Source organism: Pyrus communis, chromosome 11 (assembly GCF_041283825.1).
Source record: "Pyrus communis isolate YQ-2024b chromosome 11, ASM4128382v1, whole genome shotgun sequence".
Classification (NCBI taxonomy): Eukaryota; Viridiplantae; Streptophyta; class Magnoliopsida; order Rosales; family Rosaceae; genus Pyrus; species Pyrus communis.
Genome location: NC_142575.1, coordinates 32191218 through 32215279, shown reverse-complemented (window position 1 = coordinate 32215279; position 24062 = coordinate 32191218). Strand labels below are relative to the sequence as shown.

The 24062-nt window shown below is 35.9% G+C and overlaps 5 protein-coding genes across 7 annotated transcripts; 3 read left to right on the top strand and 2 right to left on the bottom strand.

The window, feature by feature from the left end:
- The first annotated feature begins 8042 nt into the window (after positions 1–8042).
- On the top strand, positions 8043–9457 carry LOC137742014 (ethylene-responsive transcription factor RAP2-12). Its single transcript, XM_068481745.2, has 2 exons — positions 8043–8416; positions 8509–9457. Exons 1-2 carry the CDS (start codon positions 8233–8235, stop codon positions 9261–9263), a joined length of 939 nt encoding a protein of 312 aa, XP_068337846.2. The 5' UTR covers positions 8043–8232; the 3' UTR covers positions 9264–9457.
- Positions 9458–11564: 2107 nt separating this feature from the next.
- Positions 11565–12391, bottom strand: LOC137741302 (Disease resistance-responsive (dirigent-like protein) family protein). Its single transcript, XM_068481025.2, has one exon. The coding sequence runs from the start codon at positions 12253–12255 to the stop codon at positions 11665–11667; it is 591 nt and encodes a 196-aa protein (XP_068337126.1). The 5' UTR covers positions 12256–12391; the 3' UTR covers positions 11565–11664.
- A 911-nt stretch (positions 12392–13302) lies between these two features.
- LOC137742015 (large ribosomal subunit protein eL19y) lies at positions 13303–15262 on the top strand. The gene is made up of 5 exons (XM_068481746.2): positions 13303–13490; positions 14195–14317; positions 14440–14753; positions 14838–14893; positions 14984–15262. Exons 1-5 carry the CDS (start codon positions 13379–13381, stop codon positions 15006–15008), a joined length of 630 nt encoding a protein of 209 aa, XP_068337847.1. The 5' UTR covers positions 13303–13378; the 3' UTR covers positions 15009–15262.
- A 108-nt stretch (positions 15263–15370) lies between these two features.
- LOC137742012 (putative ethylene response sensor 1) lies at positions 15371–18415 on the bottom strand. Of its 2 annotated transcripts, none has more exons than XM_068481743.2 (6): positions 18160–18415; positions 16989–17907; positions 16478–16846; positions 16123–16389; positions 15887–16014; positions 15371–15780 (listed from the first exon to the last, which is right to left on the bottom strand). In XM_068481743.2, exons 2-6 carry the CDS (start codon positions 17892–17894, stop codon positions 15534–15536), a joined length of 1917 nt encoding a protein of 638 aa, XP_068337844.2. In that variant the 5' UTR covers positions 17895–17907; positions 18160–18415; the 3' UTR covers positions 15371–15533. The 2 variants fall into 2 exon arrangements, with proteins under 2 accessions (XP_068337844.2, XP_068337845.2); XM_068481744.2 differs by having other exon boundaries at positions 18169–18312.
- Positions 18416–21119: 2704 nt separating this feature from the next.
- Positions 21120–23289, top strand: LOC137741894 (HSP20-like chaperones superfamily protein). 2 transcript variants are annotated; one of them, XM_068481593.2, is made up of 6 exons: positions 21120–21236; positions 21747–21933; positions 22038–22194; positions 22299–22342; positions 22432–22495; positions 22951–23289. In XM_068481593.2, exons 1-6 carry the CDS (start codon positions 21232–21234, stop codon positions 23055–23057), a joined length of 564 nt encoding a protein of 187 aa, XP_068337694.2. In that variant the 5' UTR covers positions 21120–21231; the 3' UTR covers positions 23058–23289. The 2 variants fall into 2 exon arrangements, with proteins under 2 accessions (XP_068337694.2, XP_068337693.2); XM_068481592.2 differs by having other exon boundaries at positions 22296–22342.
- The last annotated feature ends 773 nt before the right edge of the window (positions 23290–24062 follow it).

Here is a 24062-nt window from a genome sequence, read left to right as displayed (position 1 = left end):
TAACCTCATTAAGAGATAAAACTCATCCTCCTAAACGTAGCAGTCTTGCATTGATCATTCTGGAATGAACTATATATTAATTTTCAGTGCTTTCACAACCACTTAACAATAACTTTTTATTACCCATTAAACTTTTAAACTAGTGATGTTCTAGACAAAGTCAGGTTACCATTATTAGTGGCCAATTTTCAGTAAAGGGTTTTAGCCTCATTCCACTAAATGTACTAACTACCAAAGCTCTTGAAAGTGCTTTCGTTAACGGATCCGCCAAGTTATTACTTGATTTAACATAAATAATATTAATAATTCCATCAGTTATTAATTGCTTGACATATTCATGTCTCAAACTAATATGTCTAGACTTTCCATTGTATAACTTGTTGTACGATCTAGACAAAGTAGCATCACTATCACAGTATAAAGAAATGGATGGCATTGGTTGTGGCCACAACTCTATTTCCAATAATAAATTTCTAATCCATTCCGCTTCTTTACCTGCTGCTGCTAATGCTATAAATTCAGATTCCATAGTTGAATGTGCTATACATGTTTGCTTATTTAAATCCCAAGATATTGCTCCTCTAGCAATTGTAAAAATTCACCCTGATGTAGACTTATTATCATTATCATTTGTTATCCAACTTGCATCTAAATATCCTTCAAGTACTGCTGGAAACTCAGAGTAAATTAAACTCAGGTTAATAGTTTTTGTAAGATAACCAAAAATTCTATTTATTGCTTTCCAATGAGCAGTACCTGAATGACTAGTGTATCTAGAAAGTTTGCTTACTGCAAATGCAATATCTAGCCTAGTACAATGTATGACATACATTAAACTTCTGATTACACTAGCATACTCAAGCTATGCAACGGACTTACCAGAATTATTATGCAAAGTTTCACTACGTTCATAAGGGGTATTTACTTCTTTTATTTGTAGATGCTTAAACTTAAGAAGCAATTTTTCTATATAATGTGACTGACACAAAGCGTAACCCCTATTATGCTTCTTTACTTTAATTCCTAAGATAGTATCTACTTCATTCAAGTCCTTCATCTTAAATTTTGAATTTAGATACTCTTTAGTTTCAGATACACCTTTCATGCTTGTACCAAAAATTAGCAAGTCGTCGACATATAAACATATAACAACACCATAATCATTTGTGAATTTAGAGTATATGCATTTATCAGCACTGCTATGTCTAAATTCATATGATAAAATGACAAAATCAAACTTTTCATACTATTGTTTTGGTGCTTGCTTCAATCCATATAATGACTTTACTAATTTACAAACCTTCTTTTCATTCACAGGGAGAACAAACTCTTCTGGTTGTTCCATATAGACTTCTTCATCTAAATCACCATTTTAAAAAGTTGTTTTCATATCCATTTGATGCACATGCAAATTATATAAGGATGCCAATGCAAATAATATTCTAATTGATATGAGCCTAGCTACTGGTGCATATGTATCGAAATAGTCTATTCCCTTTTTTTGCTTAAAACCTTTGGCAACCAGCCTGACTTTATATGTCTGAATAGACCCGTCTGTATTGTATTTTCTTCTAAATACCCACTTACAACCTATTGCTTTTGATCCTTGAGGCAAGTCTACTAAAAGCCATGTTTGTTTAGATATCAATGATTCAAATTCATCATCTATAGCCTCTTTCCAAAAGGTTGCATCTCTTGAAGTCATTGCTTCGCTTAGACTTTTAGGATCATCCTCAACATTCAACAATATGAGTATTTTTTAAAGAACCTTTGTTTTATTTCCTTTGACTAAAAATACAATAGATTGAGATGAAATAAAATCAGAGTCTAGAGTCTTTTCTTTTCTTACTCTTTGGCTTTTCCTTGGTTCATTAACAGTTTCAGACTGTTTTCTTTTCTCACCTTGAGAATGACTACTAGCCGGATTAGAGAAAAGTGTTTGATCATTCTCTTTTCCAGACATTGAGTAGTTGTTATAGAATTTATTTTCTATAAATTTGACATCTTTAGACTCAACTATTGTATTTGAGTCTAAATTAAGCAACCTATATGCCTTTGAATTTTTTGCATATCCTACAATATGCTTTTAATTCCTCTTGGACCCAACTTGGATCTCTCAGGGTTCAATGCCTTGTAAAATGCTACACAACCCCATATTCTCAAATATGACAAATTTGGTTTTCTTCCTTTCCAAATTTCATATGGTGACACATGTGTCTTCGTAGATGTAATTCTATTGTGTATATGACATGCAGTAAACAATGCTTCACCCCATAAATATTTTGGAGTATTAGCATTAATCATCATAGAATTAATCATTTTAGTGAGTGTCCTATTTTTTCTCTCTGCCAAAACCATTTTGTTGTGGTGTATAAGGTGCAGTTCTTTGATGTATAACACCATGTTCTTCACAAAAAAATATCAAATTCATGTAAAAAATATTCACCACCTCTATCACTACAAAGGCATTTAATTTTCCTTCCTTTTTGGTTTTCAACTTCAGCTTTATAGCACTTAAAACATTAAGATGCTTCATCCTTATTAGACAATAAATAAACATAAGTGAACTTAGAACAATCATCTATAAATGTAATAAAATATATTTTTCCTCCTCTTGTTAAAACAACATTAAATTCACATATGTCAGAAAGTATTAAGTCTAATAAATTTGTATTTCTTTCAGCAGTTGGAAAATGTTTCTTAGTCATTTTCGCTTGAATACATGTTTCACATTTATCATTATAATCATCATTGCAAGCAATTAAACCAAGTATGCACATGTATTTTAAAGATCTAAAATTTGTATGTGCTAAACGTAAATGCCATAAATGAGAGGAAGATTCAACAATATATGCAGAAAAATTCACTTTATTATTAATACTTAGTTTGAACATCCCATCACAAGAATACTCCTTCCTAACAAACATTCCATTTTTTGACATTATTAACTTGTCGGACTCTAGAACAGTCTTTATACTGTTTTTACATAATAAATTTATAGACACAAGACTCTTTCTAATTTTTGGAACATGCAGTACATTAAGCAATGTCAATTTCTTCCTAGAAGTAAACTGAAGTTCAACGGTTCCTTTTTATAGAACTTTGGTGGAATTATGATTCCCTACTAAAACCTCTTGATTGTTCGTTGATGCTTCATATGTCATGAATTGTGTCTTATCATTGCACACATGTATAGTAGCTCCTGAGTCGAGCCACCAATCAGAGAATTTTATTGCCTCTGCCATATTCAATTCGGTAATCATGACAATATGCATCATTGATACCATTGCAACAATGTTATCAATTCCAAAGTTGTCCACCATATTTCCGCTATTGATCTTATTGGCATATTCTTCACTTGCTTTTATGTGTCTACAATTACGAATATAATGGCCTTTCTTTCCACAATGGTAGCAGACACCATTTGCATTCTTTTGATTCTTGTTGGAATTGGTCTTTTTAAATTTCCCTTTGTCAATTTTGAGTTTGAAGTTCTTTTTGTATTTGTTTCCTTCGACAATGTGAACTTTGGAGAAACCTTGATTTGCAAAATTCTTATCACAATTTCGAGTTTCTTCTTCAATTTGAATACCCTTTTTGCAAATCCTCCAAACTAATATCTTCCACCATGTGTAGAAGTTTCTTTCTATAATTATTCCATGTTTGGGGTAATAATAGCCCCAACTATCATAGGATCCGAAATAAATATTTTAAACTCACGAAGCTTTGAGACCAAGACCAATAATTCATGAACTTGGTCTAGGATGAGTTTGTTATCAAACATAGTGAACTCATAATATTTGAACATTAAAAATTTATCGGTACCTATTTTCTCTATTGTGTACTTGCATTCGAATGCTTCCCATATTTCCTTTGGAGATTGAATGTGTGTGTACAGATCATATAAGCAGTCAGATAATGTGCCCAAGATGTGTTCTCGACATACCAATTCATCTTCTTCACACTTCTTTCAATCGGCAACTCTTTTGTCCGAGTCTTCATCACTTGGTTCACGAATAGGCTCAATTTCAGGTCCAACACATAAATGACATTTAGAAAAGTAAGCATGAAACGCATCTTATCCTTCCATCGGGTGAAGTTTGATCCATCAAATTTGTCTAGCTTGTAAACATCTTGATTGATAATCTTCAAAGTCATGTTATCAAACTTGTTGTCCATGATGAAAATAACACTTTAAGATTGTTAGAGTAAATATAGAAACATAGAGAATAATCCGAATGATGACTTTAAGGTACGACTTAAATCGTTTCCTTAAAGTGTTATTTGGGCCCACTCGAATGAGTTTGCTAAAGGGTTATTGGCAAGTCGCTTCCAGGATACAACAAAGTATAGAATGTTCGATTAGCAAAACCGAATTGTATTCCCTTAGAAACAAATTTTTGAAAATTGTGTATGAAACATTATGCCATAATAGGTATTTATAGGCATTAAAACACCCATGCATTGAGTCCTTTCATTTTAGTTGAAGATATACAACCCTTCTTAATAGTGTTGACCCAAAAGACATGTCTTTTATTTGGAATTTTCAGAAAATAAATATTGATTATTTATATCTTTTAATTCTACTCATACAATTTGAGTAAGCATCATGTCTTTTAACCAAAAGTTGTAGTTCAACCAAAAGATACAAGGTTGAATTAAATCCAACCTTTTGGTACCATCATTTTCGTACACACATTCTGCACAATGTAGCACCAATATATTATGTATATATATTATATAAATATATATACATATATAACATATATATATATATATATATATATATATATATATATTGTAGTATGCCATATGCTGCAATGCTTCACTCGAAGAGAGGCAACGGTTAGGCATATACCCAACTTTTCAACCAACAAATATATGAATATATTCTTGAAATATTCAACATCTCCCAAATGTTATACATGAATTCAAAGAACTTAAATTGTTGCATGAAAATAATAGGTTTTGTGTTGGTTTTTGTAGAAATTCACAAATCCTATTAAAAAAATATCGTGAATATTATTACTATTATCTCGCAATTTTAATGAAAAATGATTATGTTGAGTTTCCACAAAATATTATTAGTACGACATTAAGAAAAATGTTATAATGCTTAAAAGCGGTCTTACGGTCTTACCATTTATTAAGGCTTTTTATATTAGCATTCCACAAAATGTTGAATGCACCTCATATTTAAATTTAATATTAAATGAGTTATTTACCCTACTATGCAATAGCAATTTTTGACACACCCCGACCGAAATCAAGGCATGTTGGATCACCTTTGGATGTTGTGTAATTAGTATTCTTCTTCTGGACTGCACTTAGGTTTTCTATGCTCTGATACCAAACTGACACACCCCGACTGAAATAAAGGCGTGACGGCTAGCACGTCTTGATTTCGGTCGGGGTGTGTCAATTTTGACCTTATTAGGTTGAAAAAAAATTTCTAAATACACCCAAAATCACTTTTAACGTATTATTTATCTTCTTCAACTACCAAAATCCCTCTGACCTTCCATTGTTAAACAAAACCCTAACCAATGAAACTAAAAACATATTGATTGAGAAAAATTATTTTTGACGAATGAAACAAGAAATCGATGTTTCGGAAGCTTCACATGAGGTAAGACTTCATATTTTTTATTGTTTTAGTGATTTTAACGACATCGATAATTATTTAATCTTGTTTTTGCTGCGTTATTCAAGCTTCTATGTTCGTATTTATCTTTTAGGGATCACATTACATGAAGAATTAAACACCTAAAATTACCACCAAATATTAAAAACAAACGACATGAGTTTTAATAGTGGAATTGAAAACAACCCACCTATGCTTTAAATCCAAGGCGACATCTTTTGTCAAAATTCCAATCGGCATTTTTTGTCCAAATTAAAAACTTTATAAGATTTGAGAAATGTGGGGTGTATAGAAAATATGGGACGTATGTAGAAAATGTAAAGTGTATATTGAGAATGTGAGGTGTGAGAGTATTATGGGGAAATATGTGGGGTGTATTAAGATAATTTTTCATTGAAAAAGCAAATGTGGGGTGTATTAAGTATGTGGAGTTTATTCAATAATTTGTAAGGTGTTAATATAACAAGTCTTTATTAACTCACATAAGTATTTTTTTTTTTACTAACTATGTAAGTCAAAAGAATAAAAATTAATAAGACATAATAGTGGGTGCCAAAACCTAGCTAGAACATCTTCAAAATGTCCTACATGAATTTAAGAAGCTTAAGGTTACGCTAAAAAGAAAAAGAATATATTTTATATTGAAATTTCCAAAATCAATTAAAACCGTGAGAACATATTAGCTCAAAATTTAAGTGAATAATGTGATCATTGAGTTTTAGCGCAATAATTTTTGGGAATTGTTATTAACACTCCAAAAATCTCATTCTACACTCCAAACTTTTTATATTAGGAAAGAAAAATACACTTGTGAGGAGTGTAGAATGAAATTTTTGTAATACCAATAACACATTCCTAATTTTTATGGGCATTAACAAAATATTATAAGTCATCTAAAAGCGGTCTTATTATTATAAATCATATAAATATTTTTTATTGAGTACTTAAGCCCAAAATAGAAAAACTAATAAAACATGTTGGCAAGACCCATATCCAACATGAATTTTAAAAAGTCGAAAAACAACCTAAAAGTAAATTTTATGATAACTTTTGTGGATTTTTCCTCAATCTTTCGCTTCCCATCAATTACTACACAATTGGGATTATAGTTTTTAGCATATCACTTATATTTGTGCCAACTGGATACTCGATGCATTATCGACATTAAACAAACATAAAAAAGCACCCCAAACTAACACGGTTCTCTTTTGCAAAAGTCAAGACGACATCAAGCAAACATGAAACATAAAATACAATCTACTTGTAGCAAAAGTGACAAAAAGATTACATTAAATTAATGTAAATTTGTAATGTCAAATAAGACTCGACGAACACGAAGTGGTGTGGACTAATTCAGATATTGCAATATTGGCGGTCCAAAAAGCAATTTTTACCGTTGAATTCAAACACAAACAACAAACAAACAAAACAGCTTTGAAGTTTTCCCTTATTAGTTGTTAATTGTCACTTAAACAAGCCAAAATGGATGAGATGGATGATGGATGTGCGAGGTCTGGGGTTCAATACTCTGAGTTTATGAGTTTGCCTGACTGTAGTTATGGATAGTGTAGAATTTCCTTTAGCTTTTCTGGGCCAGAAAGAGATGGATAACAGGGACTTGTTACCAACTGTCCACCTCCAAAACAAATGATGGATTATGCCCACCACTTAGACGTTAGAATATTCATACGATGTGCTTAGCGGTTTCTAAACTGGCTTTACTTGCATCACTCACTCTTTCCTCTAATGTTTAATTATATTATATGCATATATCCACCAACTTATCAACAACTTGAGTTAAGGATACTCCACTTGTTTCAAAGTAGAACATACCCATTCAAACTTTTACTCAACATTTATTATTGCAAAAAAGATTTCTTTAGCCAAAATGATTCATGAGGTTATCGTAACTTCTCACTTTGGTTTCTGAGATTTAAAATCGATATAAACGGTTATTCAGATTGTCCACCATCAATGATTTGATCTTCCTGATATTGTCTCCCAACTTCACCACGTATTACAAGATGTAGAGTTTAATCATAAAAAACCTTGAGAATACTAAATGAACTCTCTAAAAAATGAGACTCTTTACGAACTATCTGTCACCTTATATTTTAGCACAATTTTTATAATATCAATATTAGAATTGACGTTAAATTGTGAGATGACAGAGAATTGATAGAAAATTTCTATTTTAAGTCTCCTTCCGCCGCCAAATAATTAGTCACATTTCAACTTACGAAGGCAGATTTTCACATAAGTAGGTACCATTGCTCTCTCATTAGGGCTAGCTGGACTCAAAAGAAAAGGCCCGACAAGCTTGCCAGCCACGCAAGGCCCAATAAGATTTATGGTAACGAATTTAATAAAGGGTTAGGTGAAATCCAACGAAAGTTCCACAAAAGGTCATGTAATTAATACAAAATAGCAAACAGTGTCCATTTCTCTTCGTACAAAACCCCCCCTCCCCTCCTCCTTTCTCACTCATCCGTTAAACCGTAAACCCTTCTCTTTCTCTCTCTCCTCCCCCCCCTCAATTTTCAGTTCATCTCTCAGAGTTAATTCACACAAGTTTTTCGATTTCGAGAATGTGCGGTGGTGCTATAATCGCTAAGTTCATCCCTCGCGACCGTCACCGTCGTGTTACCGCCTCTGACATATGGCCGGACTCTCCCTTCGCCAAGTTCGATCCCGACACTTTCTTCGACTGCAATCCCACCCCAGTTAATCGCACCGACTCAATTCCGCGTAAATTACCCGAACCCATTTCAGGTACGCTCTTTTTTCATCCGTATGATGTTTTTCTGCGAGTTAAAAGATGAGAAATTTCGTTCGGATTGTGACTGGGGATTTTTCACAAACAGGTGATGTGCAAGAAGAGAAGCCAGCTAAGAGGCAGAGGAAGAACCTGTACCGAGGCATCAGGCAGCGCCCGTGGGGAAAATGGGCCGCCGAGATTCGTGATCCCAGAAAAGGGGTTCGAGTTTGGCTCGGTACCTTCAACACCGCCGAGGACGCGGCCCGAGCTTACGACAGGGAGGCTCGCAAAATCCGCGGCAAAAAAGCCAAGGTCAATTTCCCCAACGAAGACGACCACCTCCCCGCCAAGACGTATCTGAGAAACCCAAATCCTAATCCGTATCAACCCAAAAGCTTTGATTTGGGATTTGGGTATGATCTGAACCAGATTGCGACATTTCCCTCCAACTCCATGTCGATTGAGTTTAACTCCATGGCTAATGTGAACACCGACCCAATTGTTGTTTCCGGGGAAGAAAACTCTGTGTCTGGTTCAGATGGCGCTTTCTCCTCAACGGGCTTTCTGGGTTGCAATCAGATCGGGAGCGGCGGTTGTCACGGCGGAGCTGAGCTGACAGAAGTGGAGGAAACTCAAGAAGGGAAACGCAGCTTGGAGCCGATTGCAAGAATGGAAAAGGACGAAGTGCAGAAGCTTTCCGAGGAGCTAATGGCGTATGAGAGCATGATGAAATTCTATCAGATTCCGTATCTGGATGGGCAGTCCACGGCGGCTCCTCAGAATCCTCCGCCTCAGGAAAGCGCCCTTGGTGATGATCTCTGGAGCTTCGATGACGACGATGACGTTCCTGCTTCCCTGTGATTAATGTTATCTGCTTTTATTAGTTTTGTTTTAATTTTGGTGGTTGTAAATTGAGTTGGTCAGGGGAAATTGATGACTTTGATCATTGGTTTCTTCCTGATTAATCTGAATTGTTTTATGTTTAATTAGTTTGTTCTTAATTACCCAAAGACAATTGCAACTCTCTTTAAATTATTCAATTTTATTTCTAATCATCCTCTTTGATTATGTATGGTCCTAAGACCATCTCCAAAGGAGATATCAAATTTTAACAGCTTATGTGGCATTTTGACATCTTTTAAAGTTTTGTTTTCTAACCGATATATCAAATTAAATTATTATTTTATAAAATAAATTATTAAACTAATTAAAATTTAATAAAGAACATTTAAAGTTTAATCAGTAATATGTTCACATTTCTTGATTGAAAATAAGAAATAAGTAGGATAATTGCATCGGTTGACTCAACATTAATTATAATAAATGATTAAACTAATTAATAATTAATAAAAAAAACATTTATAACTGCTGTCAAATTTGATATCAACCTTTTTTGCTACCAATACATGTCATCGCCACATAGAATTTGGCACTTCGGTTGGAAAATATTAGTATGATCTTTTTGTTACTGTTATAACTGATGTGTACATTTTAGCATTTCATTTAAGGATGCTCTAAACAATTCTTCCTTCTAATTAAAAAAGAAAAAGAACAAAAAAAAAAGGTCATATAGATTCAAGTTTCACCTGTATTTCAAATCAATCGCGACATTCCAACACCATTATTTAAAAAACTTAAAAAACGTCCTGCACGTTGTGTTAAACCGCAAAAATGCTTAGTCATATGAGGAACTTAAAATACATAATACCGCACAATTTGTCGGTGAATCCCATTCCATTCCTCCCCGTTGCGGCGGCGCCGTTGTTTTCAAATTTCCTGTTTCGCTCTCTCAAAAGAATTATTATTAATTAAAACACGATTTATTTCCACTTTAGGAGGCGCGTGGTTTTCCAGTTCCCAGTGCGCGCCCACAGTTGCCGCCTTTTTGCAAACTTGTACGTTCCTTTGTACTACTTGTCTGTTTCTTCTATTGTACTACACTACCAAACACGCGATTGCTGGATGGGCCTGATATTGGATTGGACTCGGTTGGGCTGCCTTCCAGCCCACCACACACCCAAACACCACCCCCGGGCAACTCAACCTCACCCACTCGAGACTGGTCCGACTCGATGTGTCTTTTGATTGGACGATTATGTGGCCCGCTCGTCGGTAAAGTTTTTTTGGTAGCGAACTTCAAACGATTCTTAATCGTTGAAGAGATTGTTCATATCTTTAGTTACTGTTTCTGGATAACTATTTTGTCACTAAAAGTTAATCTTATTTGGCAAAAAACATGGATGAAAGAGAGGTGAGAGGAAAAAATAGAGACAACTGATAGGGTTACTAGGCTGTGAAGGGAAAAAAAAAAAAAGTCATTTTGGTTCCGGTCTCTAATCAACCTAGTTGTTAGAATGAAGTGTTATTTGTTTAAATAGTTTGATCAAGGTCCCTAGCATCATTTAAGGGATTTAACTCATGCATTTATGTTTGACAAAAAAAGAAAATAAAAAAAATTCATGCATTTATGCATTCAATATCCCACAAATTATGAAATTTAAACAAATCCAAAAATATTGTTACAAATATAACAATTACTTAAAAATCAAGAATAGAGTAATTTGTTCTTCACGTAGTTCTAGCAAAAAAAAAAAAGTACCTGCGTAATTATTAATATAGTGCAAGAAATAAGTATTGTATATTTTAAAACATAAAATAAACACATATAATTAGCATGGGTACGGTCATAAAAAAAAAAAAAATTTGTACAAATTAAATTAAAAATATGGGTACATATTAAAAATCAAAACTATGGGTACAAATTAAATTGCAAATATGGGTACATATTAAAATTTAAATTTATGGGTACAAATTAAAACTAAAAAGAATATTCGCATAAATTAAAAAAAAGGATACAAATTATAAATAGAAATATATGAAGAAAAAAAATACTAAAAAGATTATATTTGAAAATGATTAATCATTTTTCACTTTTAAATTGACATATAAAGACTTGTAAATAGTTAAGTTAATATTCAAATAATGACATGAAGAAAAGCCAAGAGACCTAGATCAAAAACGAAAAAGAAATAAGATTTCAATTGATGAGAATGAGAAATAAGAGATGTGAACCTAATTTATCCAAAAAAACAATATACATACATACATACATATATATATATATATATATGTTGTCTACTAAATTGCCATAACATTGTAAGATATTTGTCTCTCCCGTCAAGAAATAATTATTATTGTTAATCAATACGTATTACAGAGAAAATATTACAAAAACAAAACCTGTGCTGTGCACATGAGAGTTTCATCCTAAAACTGTCCGAGACTGGTTGGGAAATCTAAGCTGCAACTTTACATGATAAGTGGCATAATCCACCCCATTCCCCGATGACGGTTGCTGATCATCCTGATCAGTTGTCTGAGCAAAAACGGCAACTCCTCTCGCAAAAGCAAACGACCCCGTTCCCCCCATCACCGTAAGCTCCTCCGTGCCTTGGCGCGAAACATGCTTGGCCTCCACGCTGAGGCTGCCAGAATACTGAGGCGTGTGGAAGGTCAGATAGATTATGTTGAATCCCGAGTTGGCAAAGTGCTCCACGGGGATTATGAATCCCTGCGCTTTCCCCACCACACGGGAAGTGTTCTCGGGTCCCTCGGTGAGCATCCGGTGGAAGATGAACGCTCCTCCGCTGCTGTCCGGTTGCGGTTGTTTTCCAGCGTTATTTGAGCCTGCAATGTTGTTGTTGTTATTGTGTGGTTGTTGAATGTATAAGGAAAGGTCGAGCCACGGCGGCGACGGCTTCCTTTTGGGTAGTGGCGAGAACAAAGCCAAAAGGATTACTGCCAGTGTCGCCAACAGAACCGCCGTGCAGAAAATGATCCGGGACAGCATCATTCCTCATGCATTTGAAATTTTTGTTGGCTACTTGGGCAGATGAGGTCGGATATGTTGGGTTACGAGGCCGGGTTTAATACTATTGTAGGTATTGTTGTTTAGGCCAACTAATCCACATTGCGAGCACCTTAACCAACCATAGCAATATCAACACGCAAGGGTTTTATTTTATACAGTCCATGGACATGGATGTCACTTTTATGACTCATAAAAGGATAAGGCAACTCAAAAAAGGAAACGACTTTGTGCACACTTTTTTTCTTCTTCTACACGTAATTCTGAGTGTTCGGTGGAGTGCGGTGTAAAAAAATGATAGGGCTCAAACAAACTTAAACAACAATAAGTTTAGGGTTGAACATCTCAAATTGTCACAAGACTCACAACGAAAAATGAGATCAAAACCAAATTTGTGTCTCATTAAGGTTTTTTTTTAATTTTTTAATTTTGGAGATCTTGGTAATTTTATATATGTGTATAAGAGGAGTTTATTTTAAATGGAATTAATGGGTGTTCAGACACAAAATGGAGTTGTACAAAGAACCTCTCAATTTTTTTTTTTTTTTGAACAATCGATATTATCTAAGGGGGAGAGGGTGAGTTTAACCTTATAATGGACTAATAACAACGTGGTTCAAATTCGCCTTTGACAAAAATCGAACCTAAAACCTCTCATTCTATTAGATCGTAGTACTAACTACTAAGTGACAGAACCACTCAAATTAAACCAGTAAAAAAAAAGGGAGTTTTAACGAAACACTTTCGATATTGTTCACTTTTAACGAAAAACCACATTTTTAGCTTTCTTGGTATTATTCACTACACCTTTATTTGTCATTTTTCATTAAAACTAATTTTTTTTTTGAATTTTTTGTTAGTTTTCCTTAAAAAAAAAATTCCGAATTTATTGTTGGGCTGGATCACCCATCTAAAGAGCCTACATAATACAGCGTAGAAGAAAGAGGCCCATGAAATTATAAGGCCCAGTCATATGACGAAACCCTAGGTCGAAACTCTAAAACCGCAAAAGTTGAGCGATATATAAAAACTTGTGTTCCACAAAAGCTCAGCCTCTCTGCCCACAGCAGTTGCCAAAAAACACAAGGAAGGAGGTAAGACGCCGGCGATGGTTTCGCTCAAGCTCCAGAAGAGGCTCGCCTCCAGCGTCCTCAAGTGCGGTCGCGGCAAGGTCTGGCTCGACCCCAATGAAGTCAGCGAGATCTCCATGGCCAACTCTCGTACGTTCATCTTCTCCTTTCCCTTCATTTTCTTCCTCTTATTCCTTCCTGTTGATCTGCTTATCCTGCACTGCTTAATCCGTTTGATTATTTTTTAATCCATTTCTTTAATCTCGCGTTAATCCACTGTTTGGCTATCGTGAAAACTTAAACATGTAATTACTCTACGATTTGTGCACGGTTGTTGAAGTTTTGAGATGCCTATTAACTGTTTGGAAGTAGGTTTATGTGAAAGATTATATATTTGGTTTAGATTTAATCTACTTTTAGTTTTAAGTACATGAGCTGTGGATAATTGATATCGGGATTTAACCTGAGTGGTACCCTTTATTATCTGCAGATTAGTATTCAGTAATTAACATTGGTGTAATTGTTGTAATCTGGATGTTGTTTTAGCTGGTCATTTTGTTGAGATGTTTCCGTGTTGCAATAATGTTGTAGAGCGTAAAGTATTGTTGTGGCGCGTAAAGCATTTTGTTGTCGTAGAGTGTAGAATATGAATGTGATGTTTTTGTGTTGAGATAGTGTATGTTTTACTTGTGTTGTATGTGACTTTTCCCCGTATTTTCTACTTGTGAAGTTTCACCGATGATTTGCAACTGTTTAAGTGGATGTTTGGGTTGACAGTATTGGGAGGCCAATGTTTATTGGCCTTTCTGCCTTTTCGTGGATTGTTTGTTAATGGGTGTGATTCTGAATTGCAGGCCAAAACATAAGGAAGTTGGTCAAGGATGGTTTCATCATCAGGAAGCCGACCAAGATTCACTCTCGCTCTCGTGCACGTCGTATGAAGGAGGCTAAGAGAAAGGGACGTCACTCTGGATATGGTATGTCGAGTTTCTATGTGATTTTGGCTTAGTTGTTTTGGTGATCATACATACAATATGGTTTGAATTTATCCAAATGAGCTAAAAGTCACATTTTAATGAGCGGTTGCTTAAATTTTTAGGTAAGCGCAAGGGTACCAGGGAAGCAAGGCTTCCTACCAAGATCCTTTGGATGAGGAGGATGCGTGTGCTCAGGAGGTTGCTTCGCAAGTACCGTGAGTCGAAGAAGATTGACAAGCACATGTACCATGACATGTACATGAAAGTTAAGGGTAATGTTTTCAAGAATAAGAGAGTGCTGATGGAGAGCATTCACAAGTCAAAGGCTGAGAAGGCCAGAGAGAAGACTCTGTCTGATCAATTTGAGGCTAAGCGGGCAAAGAACAAGGCTAGCAGGGAGAGGAAGCACGCTAGGAGAGAGGAACGCTTGGCTCAGGTATTGTCACCTTAATCTGTTTACTGATTATTCTGTAATTCATTTGAAATTCTCACGTTGCCGATTATTCTAATATGTGTTCAGGGACCTCAAGAGAAAGCACCAGCACCCGCTGCCCCAGCTGCAGCTCAACCGACACAGTTAGTACCCTTACTTGAAACCCTAATATGCTATCTGCTGATCTTGTCTGTGTTGCTTTTTGCTGATTAGGTTCTCTCTTTTACTTGCAGGGTATCCAAGAAATCAAAGAAGTGAGTGCTCTATGAGGAGAACTGATGGATTGATGACTTGTTATGGTCCATTTGCCTTGATTCACTTGGTTAGATTAGTTTTGACGAGCAAGTTTGTTTGTTTGTTTTGTTCTTCAGTACTCTATTTTCTAGCCGAAAGAGATTTCAAAATCGTTGTACTTTGTATGAAGATTTGTTTCTTTTATCTATTGATCGGTTTTTGGTCCCGGAACTACTTATTTTGGCAATCGGATTTAATATGAAATGCTCGTTTAAAAATTTTTACAGTGTTGTCTGATTCATCTTAGTTATGTTTATTATCTAAAGTTGTCCAGGATATCGGTTTCTTTCAACCTAATTACCTGGTTTGCCTCATTCGGATGAGGATTTAACACTAATTAAGCAACAATTGCCATTAATTAAGTAACAAAAACGTTCACAATTTGAAACACACAAATTTCTTCCAACCTCAACATCCTAAAACAAAAATTCCCAGGTGAGCTAATATCTCTGCCAAGCATCAAACATTGATTAGTGTGTCCACTGGCATTCAAAGACTTCTTTGATAACGTGCATTCGATGAAGTTACTCCGAAACAATCCCTAAAGGCGGGTTTGTGTCCGATGACATCTCCGCTTCCATAATTTGCTTGTCCTTTAGGTGGCATCTGGACCTGGTGTGTTGTTGTATCACTATGATTGTCGCATATCCCTAGTTGGACGATGAATGCAACGATACTCCCTCTGTCGATACCCTCGCTTTCAATCCAAATATGACCTCCCATGGTGTTTACAAACCTAATCCAAGTCATTTCAGAACATAAGGTGACCAAGTTGGATGAATAGGCAAGAAAACAAAAGCAGGATGCAAAATGGTGAAAGATCGGAAAGTTTTCAACTATACCGTTTGCAAATGGCAAGTCCAAGTCCTGCACCATTGTTTATTCGATTGGATCCATTTCGAGGCTGAGAAAACTTGGTGAAAAGATGACGAATATCTTCTGGGAGAACACCACAGCCAGAATCCTTAACCTGCAACAACAGGAATGCCATTAGATCACGTTGCTTCACTGTCGAAGTTACTAAGAGATGTCTCAATCTCAGCATACAAAGACAACGATAAAATGCACAATAATTGACCTGAACTCGTAGGTAGAAGTAACCATCAGTTGACGCTGGATAAAACTCCGGTGGTTGCCAGTCTCTTGAAGATTCTGATTTTGCAACAGACGCTGTAATTGAAATATAGCCCTGCTTTGTGAACTTCACAGCATTACCAGCAACGTTGAGAATAGTTTGCAACAGCCGATTCTCATCTCCAACGGCATACACAGGTAAGTCTGGGGATAGAATCAAAGTCATAGACAACTTCTTCACAGATGCGACGGGCTGTACCAAATTCATTACCTACAGTTTGGAAAAGGTGTGTATGTAAGTTCACGAAAACCAAATTATTCGAAAGTATCCATTCAAGCCCCGAGTCTGGAAAGTTTACCTCTCTGAAAACTCCATGGAGGTTAAATTTTTCAATGTCTAATTCTAGGCTATCATCTTCAAGTCTAGAAAGATCTAAAACATCATTAACAAGTGTTTCCAAAAGGTTGCTACTCTTTAGTGCTGTCTCTATCATAAGCCTTTCTTCCGGAGTCAGTTCCGTCTCTAACAGAAGAGAAGACAATGCAATGAATGCATGCATTGGTGTCCTCATTTCATGGTTCATGACAGCAAGGAAATCATTGCGGGCATGGATCGCCATCTCTGCTTCTCTCCAAGCTAAATCTAAAGCATCGTTCTGCTCCGTGAGCTGTTTACGGGCTCGCATAGACTCTTCCAGAATAGCAGCATGTGAAAGAGCAACAGCTACCTGCGCCCAACTACACTTGTTATAACCTTGAAGTACGTGTATAGGAATCATAAGGAACACAAGCGACATATCCGTCGTTAATACATTAGCCTTTCAAATAAGCGTTGTGAAATAGAAAGAAAAAGAGTCAAACAAAACACACCTGATCTGCCACAACATCAACCAGCTCCAGTTCATGTTCTCGCCACGTTCTGGTGCCATCCGTGGGTAGAATCAAAACCATAATTGCGTAGCTTTTGGCAGAGACATCCGGCCAGTCATTGATTTGAAAATTTGAAAGATTTAAAAGGGGCACCCGCAGAGCAACGACCTCAGGTGGCACATATCTTCCCACAAGTGGTCTGATTCTTGCCAGTGGGCAGGTATATGGTATACGAATCGCTTGAGAACTATTGAAGACTTCGTTCACTTCAGGAAGGTCTATTGACACAGAGGACCCAGCTTGTATATGGTAGTTCAGAGTGTGAGAAAGCTCTAGGTTCATACCAGTTCTGGACGGCATCCATAACGCGCATTCCTGGAGGCCTAAAGTTCTACCCAACTCAACAAGGGTAGTTTTCAAGATAGTGTGCCGATCCAACGTGCTTCGAATTTCATGAGTCAGCATCCTAACATGCCTTCCTGTTTCTTCCTGAGTGAGCATAAGCCCCATCTCCTTGTCAAGCTCTTCAGCTCTGCTCTTCAGCGACAGCTCCCGTTTCTTGACGCTTAGTAAATCCGGGATAATGTGAACGAGCATTAGAGCGGTAGCACACGATACAACGGCACACGAAACCTTGGCAACAGTCATGACTATGGCAACAGTTTTGGTGTGCATAGAGAAAGTCCATACATTTATGAAATGGGTTGCTCCACAAAGAACAATGAAAGCACCGAACTGCACAAGCACCCATCTGTACGGAAAGAAAGCGGATTTCTGCACAAAATATACGAGCTCCAAGGGAATGGAGAAATAGGCAAGGGCAATGAACACATTAGAGATGTACTGATATTTCACCAGCAGCTCATCTGGGGGCCATTGCGCCTCTATGCAATCACAGGACTCCATTTTTTCAACGAATCTGTGGAAAAATCACAAGGAAACGATCAAAAAACAGAAGGAAAAAAAGATCGAAGCTTTGGAACCAATGATCCAACTATTTTTCTAAAAAAATTATCCGGAAAAAACCCAATTTTGTTTTCTGGTATTGGATTTTGGCAATGTTTAAAGGGGTCAATGAGATTTTTCAGAGGCTAATCATAAAAATTATCTCTAATCAAATGCTAAACAAAAGATTAAGGATAATTATAAATGAGTTAATTGTTAATATTACTTAGCAGGCTTGAGGCTTGAGGGGAGAGACGAAGTGAGGGTGGGAGATCAATTGGGGAGCTCTGAAGGAGTGATCTGAGTCGTCCATTTTCGCAGGAACTGAGCTTCTGAAGGTGAGAAGCATTTTTTCATGGTGGATGAAGAAGGAGTGCAAAATGGAGTAAAGTGCAGGGGGAAAGAAAAAGACTCGGAGGGGGAAGAGAGCCAAGGAGAAGACCCATGTAGAATTGGGCCTAGATCCCATTCCCCTTTCATCCCCTCTTATTTCTGTAGTTATGGTTAAATCACGTTAATATTTTATATTGATTTCTTTTATAGAAATAATAAGACAAAAACCAATAAATATAAAATGTTAACGTGGCTTAACCGTGACCACAGAAATTGGAAGGGATGTGAAGGATATGGGATGGGGAGAGCAGACAATCCAGGCATGTAGAATTTGTATGTTCTTTGTTTCCTTTTTCTAAATAAAATTCAAGTAATGAGAACAAATATTATAAATATATTTGTGCGTCGTCCCACCAAGCTTTGAGTTCTGTTGGCAATAATCTTCATTAGTGCCGATCTGTAAATTCTTACGTAAATTCATAACGTATATAGTAACAATTGATAATTAGGTGTCACCCGTAAATCCTTCCGGCTCAAGATTATGGGGGTATATATGCCTTGACCCTAGTAGTGAGAGTAACATATCTCTTCCTAAACTTCTCAAAACCAAACCCCCCAAATATTTAGTGTACCGAGAACACGATTGGGTATAACAAATTTCATTTTGCAAGTCATTGAATACTTAAAAATAAATAAATTATAACTACTTGTATAATGAAACTTAGTGTTATAGGTTCTGTTCTTGGTACATTTATTGAGGACGGATGTGGTATAAGACAATTCTTTCATAAGATATGACCAAAGTAGAGTCAAGATGGACATTCCATTTTAAAAAGCCACCTTTTGAATGGATAAATTAAAAAACATAAAGATAAATGTTTATTTGTTCCTCAAAGACAAGTAGATGATAGATTTGGTAGATGGGGTAGGTCAATGTCGGGACTGGATCTCTTTCATCAAAGGTCCAGGATGAAATGATCCGGACCGTTAAAATTTGATCCAACGATTACAAATAGAGGGTCTCTTTAAAAATTATAATAATTGTAACCGTTTGATCAAATTTCATGGTAAAGGAAGAAGACTCGGAGGACAAAGTGAGGGTGAGAGATCAATTGGGGAGCTCTGAAGGAGTGATCTGAGTCGTCCATTTTCGCAAGAGCTGAGCTTTTGAAAGAGAAGAATTTTTTCATGGTGGAGGAAGAAGTGCAAAATGGAGTAAAGAGAAGGGAGAAAGAAAAAGATTCGGAGGGGGAAGAGAGCCAAAAAGCGTCACGGACAAACCAAACAAACAACGCCCACGCACGAATGAATTTTCTAAATGAAATTCGAGTAATGAGAACAAATATTATAAATATATTTGTGCGTTGTCCCACCAAGCTTCGAGTTCTGTTGGTAGTAGTCTTCGTTAATGTTGATCTGTAAATTCTTACGTAAATTCATAACGTAACGGTAACAACTGATAATTAGGTGTCATACATAAATCATTCTGGCTCAAGTATGCCTTGACGCTAGTAGTGAGAGTAATAAATCTCTTCCTAAACTTCTCAAAACCAAACCAAACCCCCCCCCTCTCCCCCCCCCCACCCCCCAAAAAAAAAAAAAATAGTGTACCAAGAACACAACTGAGCACAACAAATTTCATTTTGCAAGTGGTTTAATACTTAAAAAAAAAAATTCTAACTACTTGTATAATAAAACTTAGTGTTATAGATTGTGTTATTGGTACACTTATTGAGTACGAGCATAATATAAGACAACTCCTTTATAAGATAAGATCAACTTAGAGTAAAGTGAGAAAAAGATGGACATTCCATTTTAAAAAGCCACCTTTTGAATGGATAAATTAAAAATTATAAAGATAAATGCTTATTAGTTCCTCAAAGACAAGAAGATGATAGATTTGGCAAATGGGGTAGGTCAATGTCAATGTCCATGTCCATGTCCTCTTTTTTTTCTTTAATATAAAATTGGGAGAATTGAAGGTGCATTGTATTTGACTGACCTATAGTCCTCTTATTTTGGGAGAGTTGAACATTAGAGTGTGGAACAAATAAGATTACAAAATAATAATAATATTATTAAACAAACGAGAATGCCGAAACGGTTACAAAACCCTAAGAGGTTATATCGTGACTAACTTATTGTTTAATGAATCTAACAAAACCTAATTCTAACGGGCTGAGCCCAAATCCTAAATCTATTATTTTCCAACAGAGAGAAGGTGCGTTGTATTTGGAAGACAGTTGAGAAGTGAGTCCATCTCCTTCAACAAAAGGACTTACATGCAAGGTTTAAAACTGTGCTAGGCGTTAGTTGGATAACGATCAGGGGCTTAGCATCTTGGTATCTAGGTGGGAACTTAGGTTATTTTTTTAAATTTTAATTAAATTTATTATATAACATATGAATAAGTGTCTACTTATATTGAAAATACGGGAACAATCATATAATGAGTGTTCATCAAAGTATTAAATAAGTCTCTCTTACAACTTATTAAAAAACTAAAATGCAAAATAAAAGTTATTTATTTTCTATCTAAATAAGAGGCGCAACCTAAACGGGCTAGATTAGATGTCTTTTCTTAATTTTTAAATGTCTAAAGATTAATTGAGATAGTGGTTAGCCGTCTAACGGCTAACACCACATGAAGATAGAGGGAGGCCGAGTATCTCTGACATTTCTCTAACATAAGCTTGTATGAAAATATTAAGAACCACATAGTGGGCCTCTGCAAATGAGTTAATGGGCCACTTCATTCAACTGGACTGATTTTACAGAGTTTGGGCCTTGTTCGAGAAGCCCAGAAAGCGTACAAGTCTAGAAGCATCGCGTAATCTCTCTTACTCTTTAAACTCTCTTGTAACTCACGTTCTTCTCTGCTCTCTGCTCTGTTCCCAGCTTCTAGGGTTTTACTCTCTCTCTCTCTCTCTCTCTCTCTCTCTGTCTCCCCCTTTTCTACAAAAACATGAGGTAAAAATCTCTTCCTTCTCTTCAAATTTATTCAATTCTTCTGCTTTCGGCCTCTGATTTCATCGTCTTTGCATTCCTGCCATTGTGTTCGTCGATATGCAATTTTTGTATATTTTTTTGATTCCGATTGCTCTCTGCAGACATGTAAACTCAGTAATTTATACTTTTAATTTAATTTAATCCATGTTTTGCTGTTTAATATGGTTCAAGAAATGGAAAATATTATATGGGAATTTTATGCTTTATTGGGTTTTTTTTTTTTTTTTGGATTGAAGCCTGTGATTAAATATTAATCCCTGTCTTGGTAATGTATTATTCACCAATTTAAGTGTATTTATTTGTCCTTTTGAAATTTTTCCTTACCGCTCTGTTGAGATTAGGTCCCAAAATTTATAGAAAGTAGAAAGAATTCACAAAGAACTTTACTTTAGTTTCTGTTTGGGTGATATTCGATCGAATGATGCATATTTGAGGCAAGTTTTTTCGCTAATTGATGGTTGGTTTTCGCAGTCGTCATCCGGAGGTGAAGTGGGCGCAAAGGGTGGATAAGGTTTTCCTTACCGTGCTTTTGCCTGATGCAAAGGACGCTAAGGTTAAGCTTGAACCCGATGGAACGTTCAGCTTCTCGGCTAGTGCTGGTGCGGAGAATCACCAGTATGAACTCAAACTGGATCTCTTTGATAAGGTTAATGTGGAGGTGAGAATTTGGTTGTGCAATCACAGATGCTCTTGTATTATTCAGAGATGATAGTGCTTATGCGGGTTCTTATTTCGTTGTGTGATTATTCCGCTTTGTTATAGGAAAGCAAAATAAATGTTGGCGTGAGGAGTATCTTCTGTATTGTGGAGAAGGCGGAGCCAGAATGGTGGCCTAAGCTGTTGCGTGGAGATGGAAAGACACCGCATTATGTCAAAGTAGATTGGGACAAATGGGTGGATGAGGACGATGATACTGCTGGTATGCAATTCGCGTATTCTGTTCCATTTCCTCAGACTGTTTCATTTGACGAAAATGTGTTTGTTGTACTTTATTATTAAAATACCACTTCTTGTTTTCAGCAGGATCAGGTCCCGGTGACATGGATTTGGGAGGGATGGATTTCTCGGTTAGTAAATATTAATTCTTGGCGTTTTCCCTTACCTGAACTGTTTTGCTGTTTTTTTTTGTTGTTCTGACTTTATTTGTACTGTGCAGAAATTTGGTGGCATGGGAGGTGACGATATGGGAGGAATGGGTGACTTTGATGATAGTGATGAAGGTAAGAAGACTATTAGCGCTTAATCTTTAGTGGCAAGCCGAGTAAGGATAAACATCTTATTAGGAAGTCTAGGTCTAGAATTCAAAACACCGCGATATAGGCTTAAGGGTTCCACAATGTTTGATGAGTGTGAAAAAACGAATGGGGATTGGAGATGACTCTACTCAGACAGTCTTTAAGTTTCGGGTTCGTAGGAGTTAAGGTGGGTTTTTGATGCGGACCATCTCATTGGGAAGATGTTCATATGCCTTATAATCTTAGGGTCAAAGTTCGTTTTATAAACATTTCTACCTTGAATAAGCTCTTGCTTTGGATTTTTTGCCTGCGTATTGCTGCATGTAAAATTACTTTAATCTGTTCGTTTGTTGGATGAAAAATAACACAAAGATTGCTAAAGCAATAGGCGCGTGTTCCGTCTTGGTTACCAGTAATGTTCCCTCGTCCTTTTATTGTAGATATAGATCTCTCAAAGGCAGAAGATGAGGCCGCCGAAGAGCAGGATGCTGTTAAGGCCGGACTTGATACTTCGGAAGAGAAAAAGGAAGCTACTACGAGCACATAATTTCGCGTTACTGGTCTTGACGGGGTCAGCCAAGCTTGCGTGGTTATGGAGTTTCGTGTTTTCCTTTTCACCTTAAGTTAGTACGGGTGTTTTTTTATCTAACCGTTTATCGTCCATCGTTTTAGTTAGCAAAATGATGAGTTCTTGTGTGTTTAGAGAAGTGGCAGTACGGGGGATGTTGTACTTTTAGTTATTTGTTTGATGGATTTGAATTTTAAGTCCTTTTTTTTCACCCCGGCCCCTTGAGTTTGATGGATATTTGTTTTGTTTACCTTCTTATGGGTAAACCCTCTTTTACACCATTTGAGTTAACTCTGTTTTTATTGATGAATCCTTAAAGGGAGGTACATTTTAGGAGCCATTTTCAACGCATCAAACATTCTTCTCTATTTCTAGCACATGAATTTAATAAATCAAACGAACACAATGATAAAAACAATAACAATCAAGTCTTATTAAGTGGGGTTCGTCGTATGAAATTTAAAATGTTATTTTACTCGGTTTTGTACTAGTATTTCATTAGCTTCAATCATTATATATATTATTTTAGTTTCTTCCAAAATTTTTAAAGATCTGTAAGTTAGCGGTTTACGTGTTTAAATCATTAAGTGGAATGAAAAACACAGAAGTTTATAAAACGATTTAGGGGTCGTGAGTACACTCACAACTCTTCTACGTTCGGCATTAAAAATATGTTACTTGATAGCGATGTTAAATTTTCATTGAGTCGTAAGTATTTTTTAAAATTTTGTAAACTTACCACTGAGGCCTAAAAAGTGTGATAACCAAATTCCGTAGGTTAGTCGCCACATTTTTCAAGCGCTGAATTCTAAAAATTAATTAAAAATTATGAGTGTTATTATATTTTTTTAACAGGATCATAGAAAAACATAAATCGTGTTTATTCATTATACATCGTAAGATTAATTTTTATCAGATATTGTTTGTATTTAATTTTAGATAAAAATATTTAAAATAATTTTTATCGGATATGATTCACGGATT

Excerpts from the sequence above, each read along its gene's own strand:
- LOC137742014 (XM_068481745.2), top strand. The coding sequence starts at position 8,233 with ATGTGCGGTGGTGCTATAATCGCTAAGTTCATCCCTCGCGACCGTCAC. Across the intron at positions 8,417-8,508 it reads ATTACCCGAACCCATTTCAG|GTGATGTGCAAGAAGAGAAG; the intron begins GTACGCTCTTTT and ends TTTCACAAACAG.
- LOC137742012 (XM_068481743.2), bottom strand. The coding sequence starts at position 17,894 with ATGGAGTCCTGTGATTGCATAGAGGCGCAATGGCCCCCAGATGAGCTG. Across the intron at positions 16,390-16,477 it reads TCCATGGAGTTTTCAGAGAG|GTAATGAATTTGGTACAGCC; the intron begins GTAAACTTTCCA and ends TCCAAACTGTAG. Across the intron at positions 15,781-15,886 it reads GGACTTGCCATTTGCAAACG|GTTTGTAAACACCATGGGAG; the intron begins GTATAGTTGAAA and ends GACTTGGATTAG.
- LOC137741894 (XM_068481592.2), top strand. Across the intron at positions 21,934-22,037 it reads TTGATAAGGTTAATGTGGAG|GAAAGCAAAATAAATGTTGG; the intron begins GTGAGAATTTGG and ends GCTTTGTTATAG. Across the intron at positions 22,496-22,950 it reads CTTTGATGATAGTGATGAAG|ATATAGATCTCTCAAAGGCA; the intron begins GTAAGAAGACTA and ends CTTTTATTGTAG.
- LOC137741302 (XM_068481025.2), bottom strand. The coding sequence starts at position 12,255 with ATGATGCTGTCCCGGATCATTTTCTGCACGGCGGTTCTGTTGGCGACA.
- LOC137742015 (XM_068481746.2), top strand. The coding sequence starts at position 13,379 with ATGGTTTCGCTCAAGCTCCAGAAGAGGCTCGCCTCCAGCGTCCTCAAG. Across the intron at positions 13,491-14,194 it reads GATCTCCATGGCCAACTCTC|GCCAAAACATAAGGAAGTTG; the intron begins GTACGTTCATCT and ends TCTGAATTGCAG. Across the intron at positions 14,894-14,983 it reads GCTGCAGCTCAACCGACACA|GGTATCCAAGAAATCAAAGA; the intron begins GTTAGTACCCTT and ends TTTTACTTGCAG.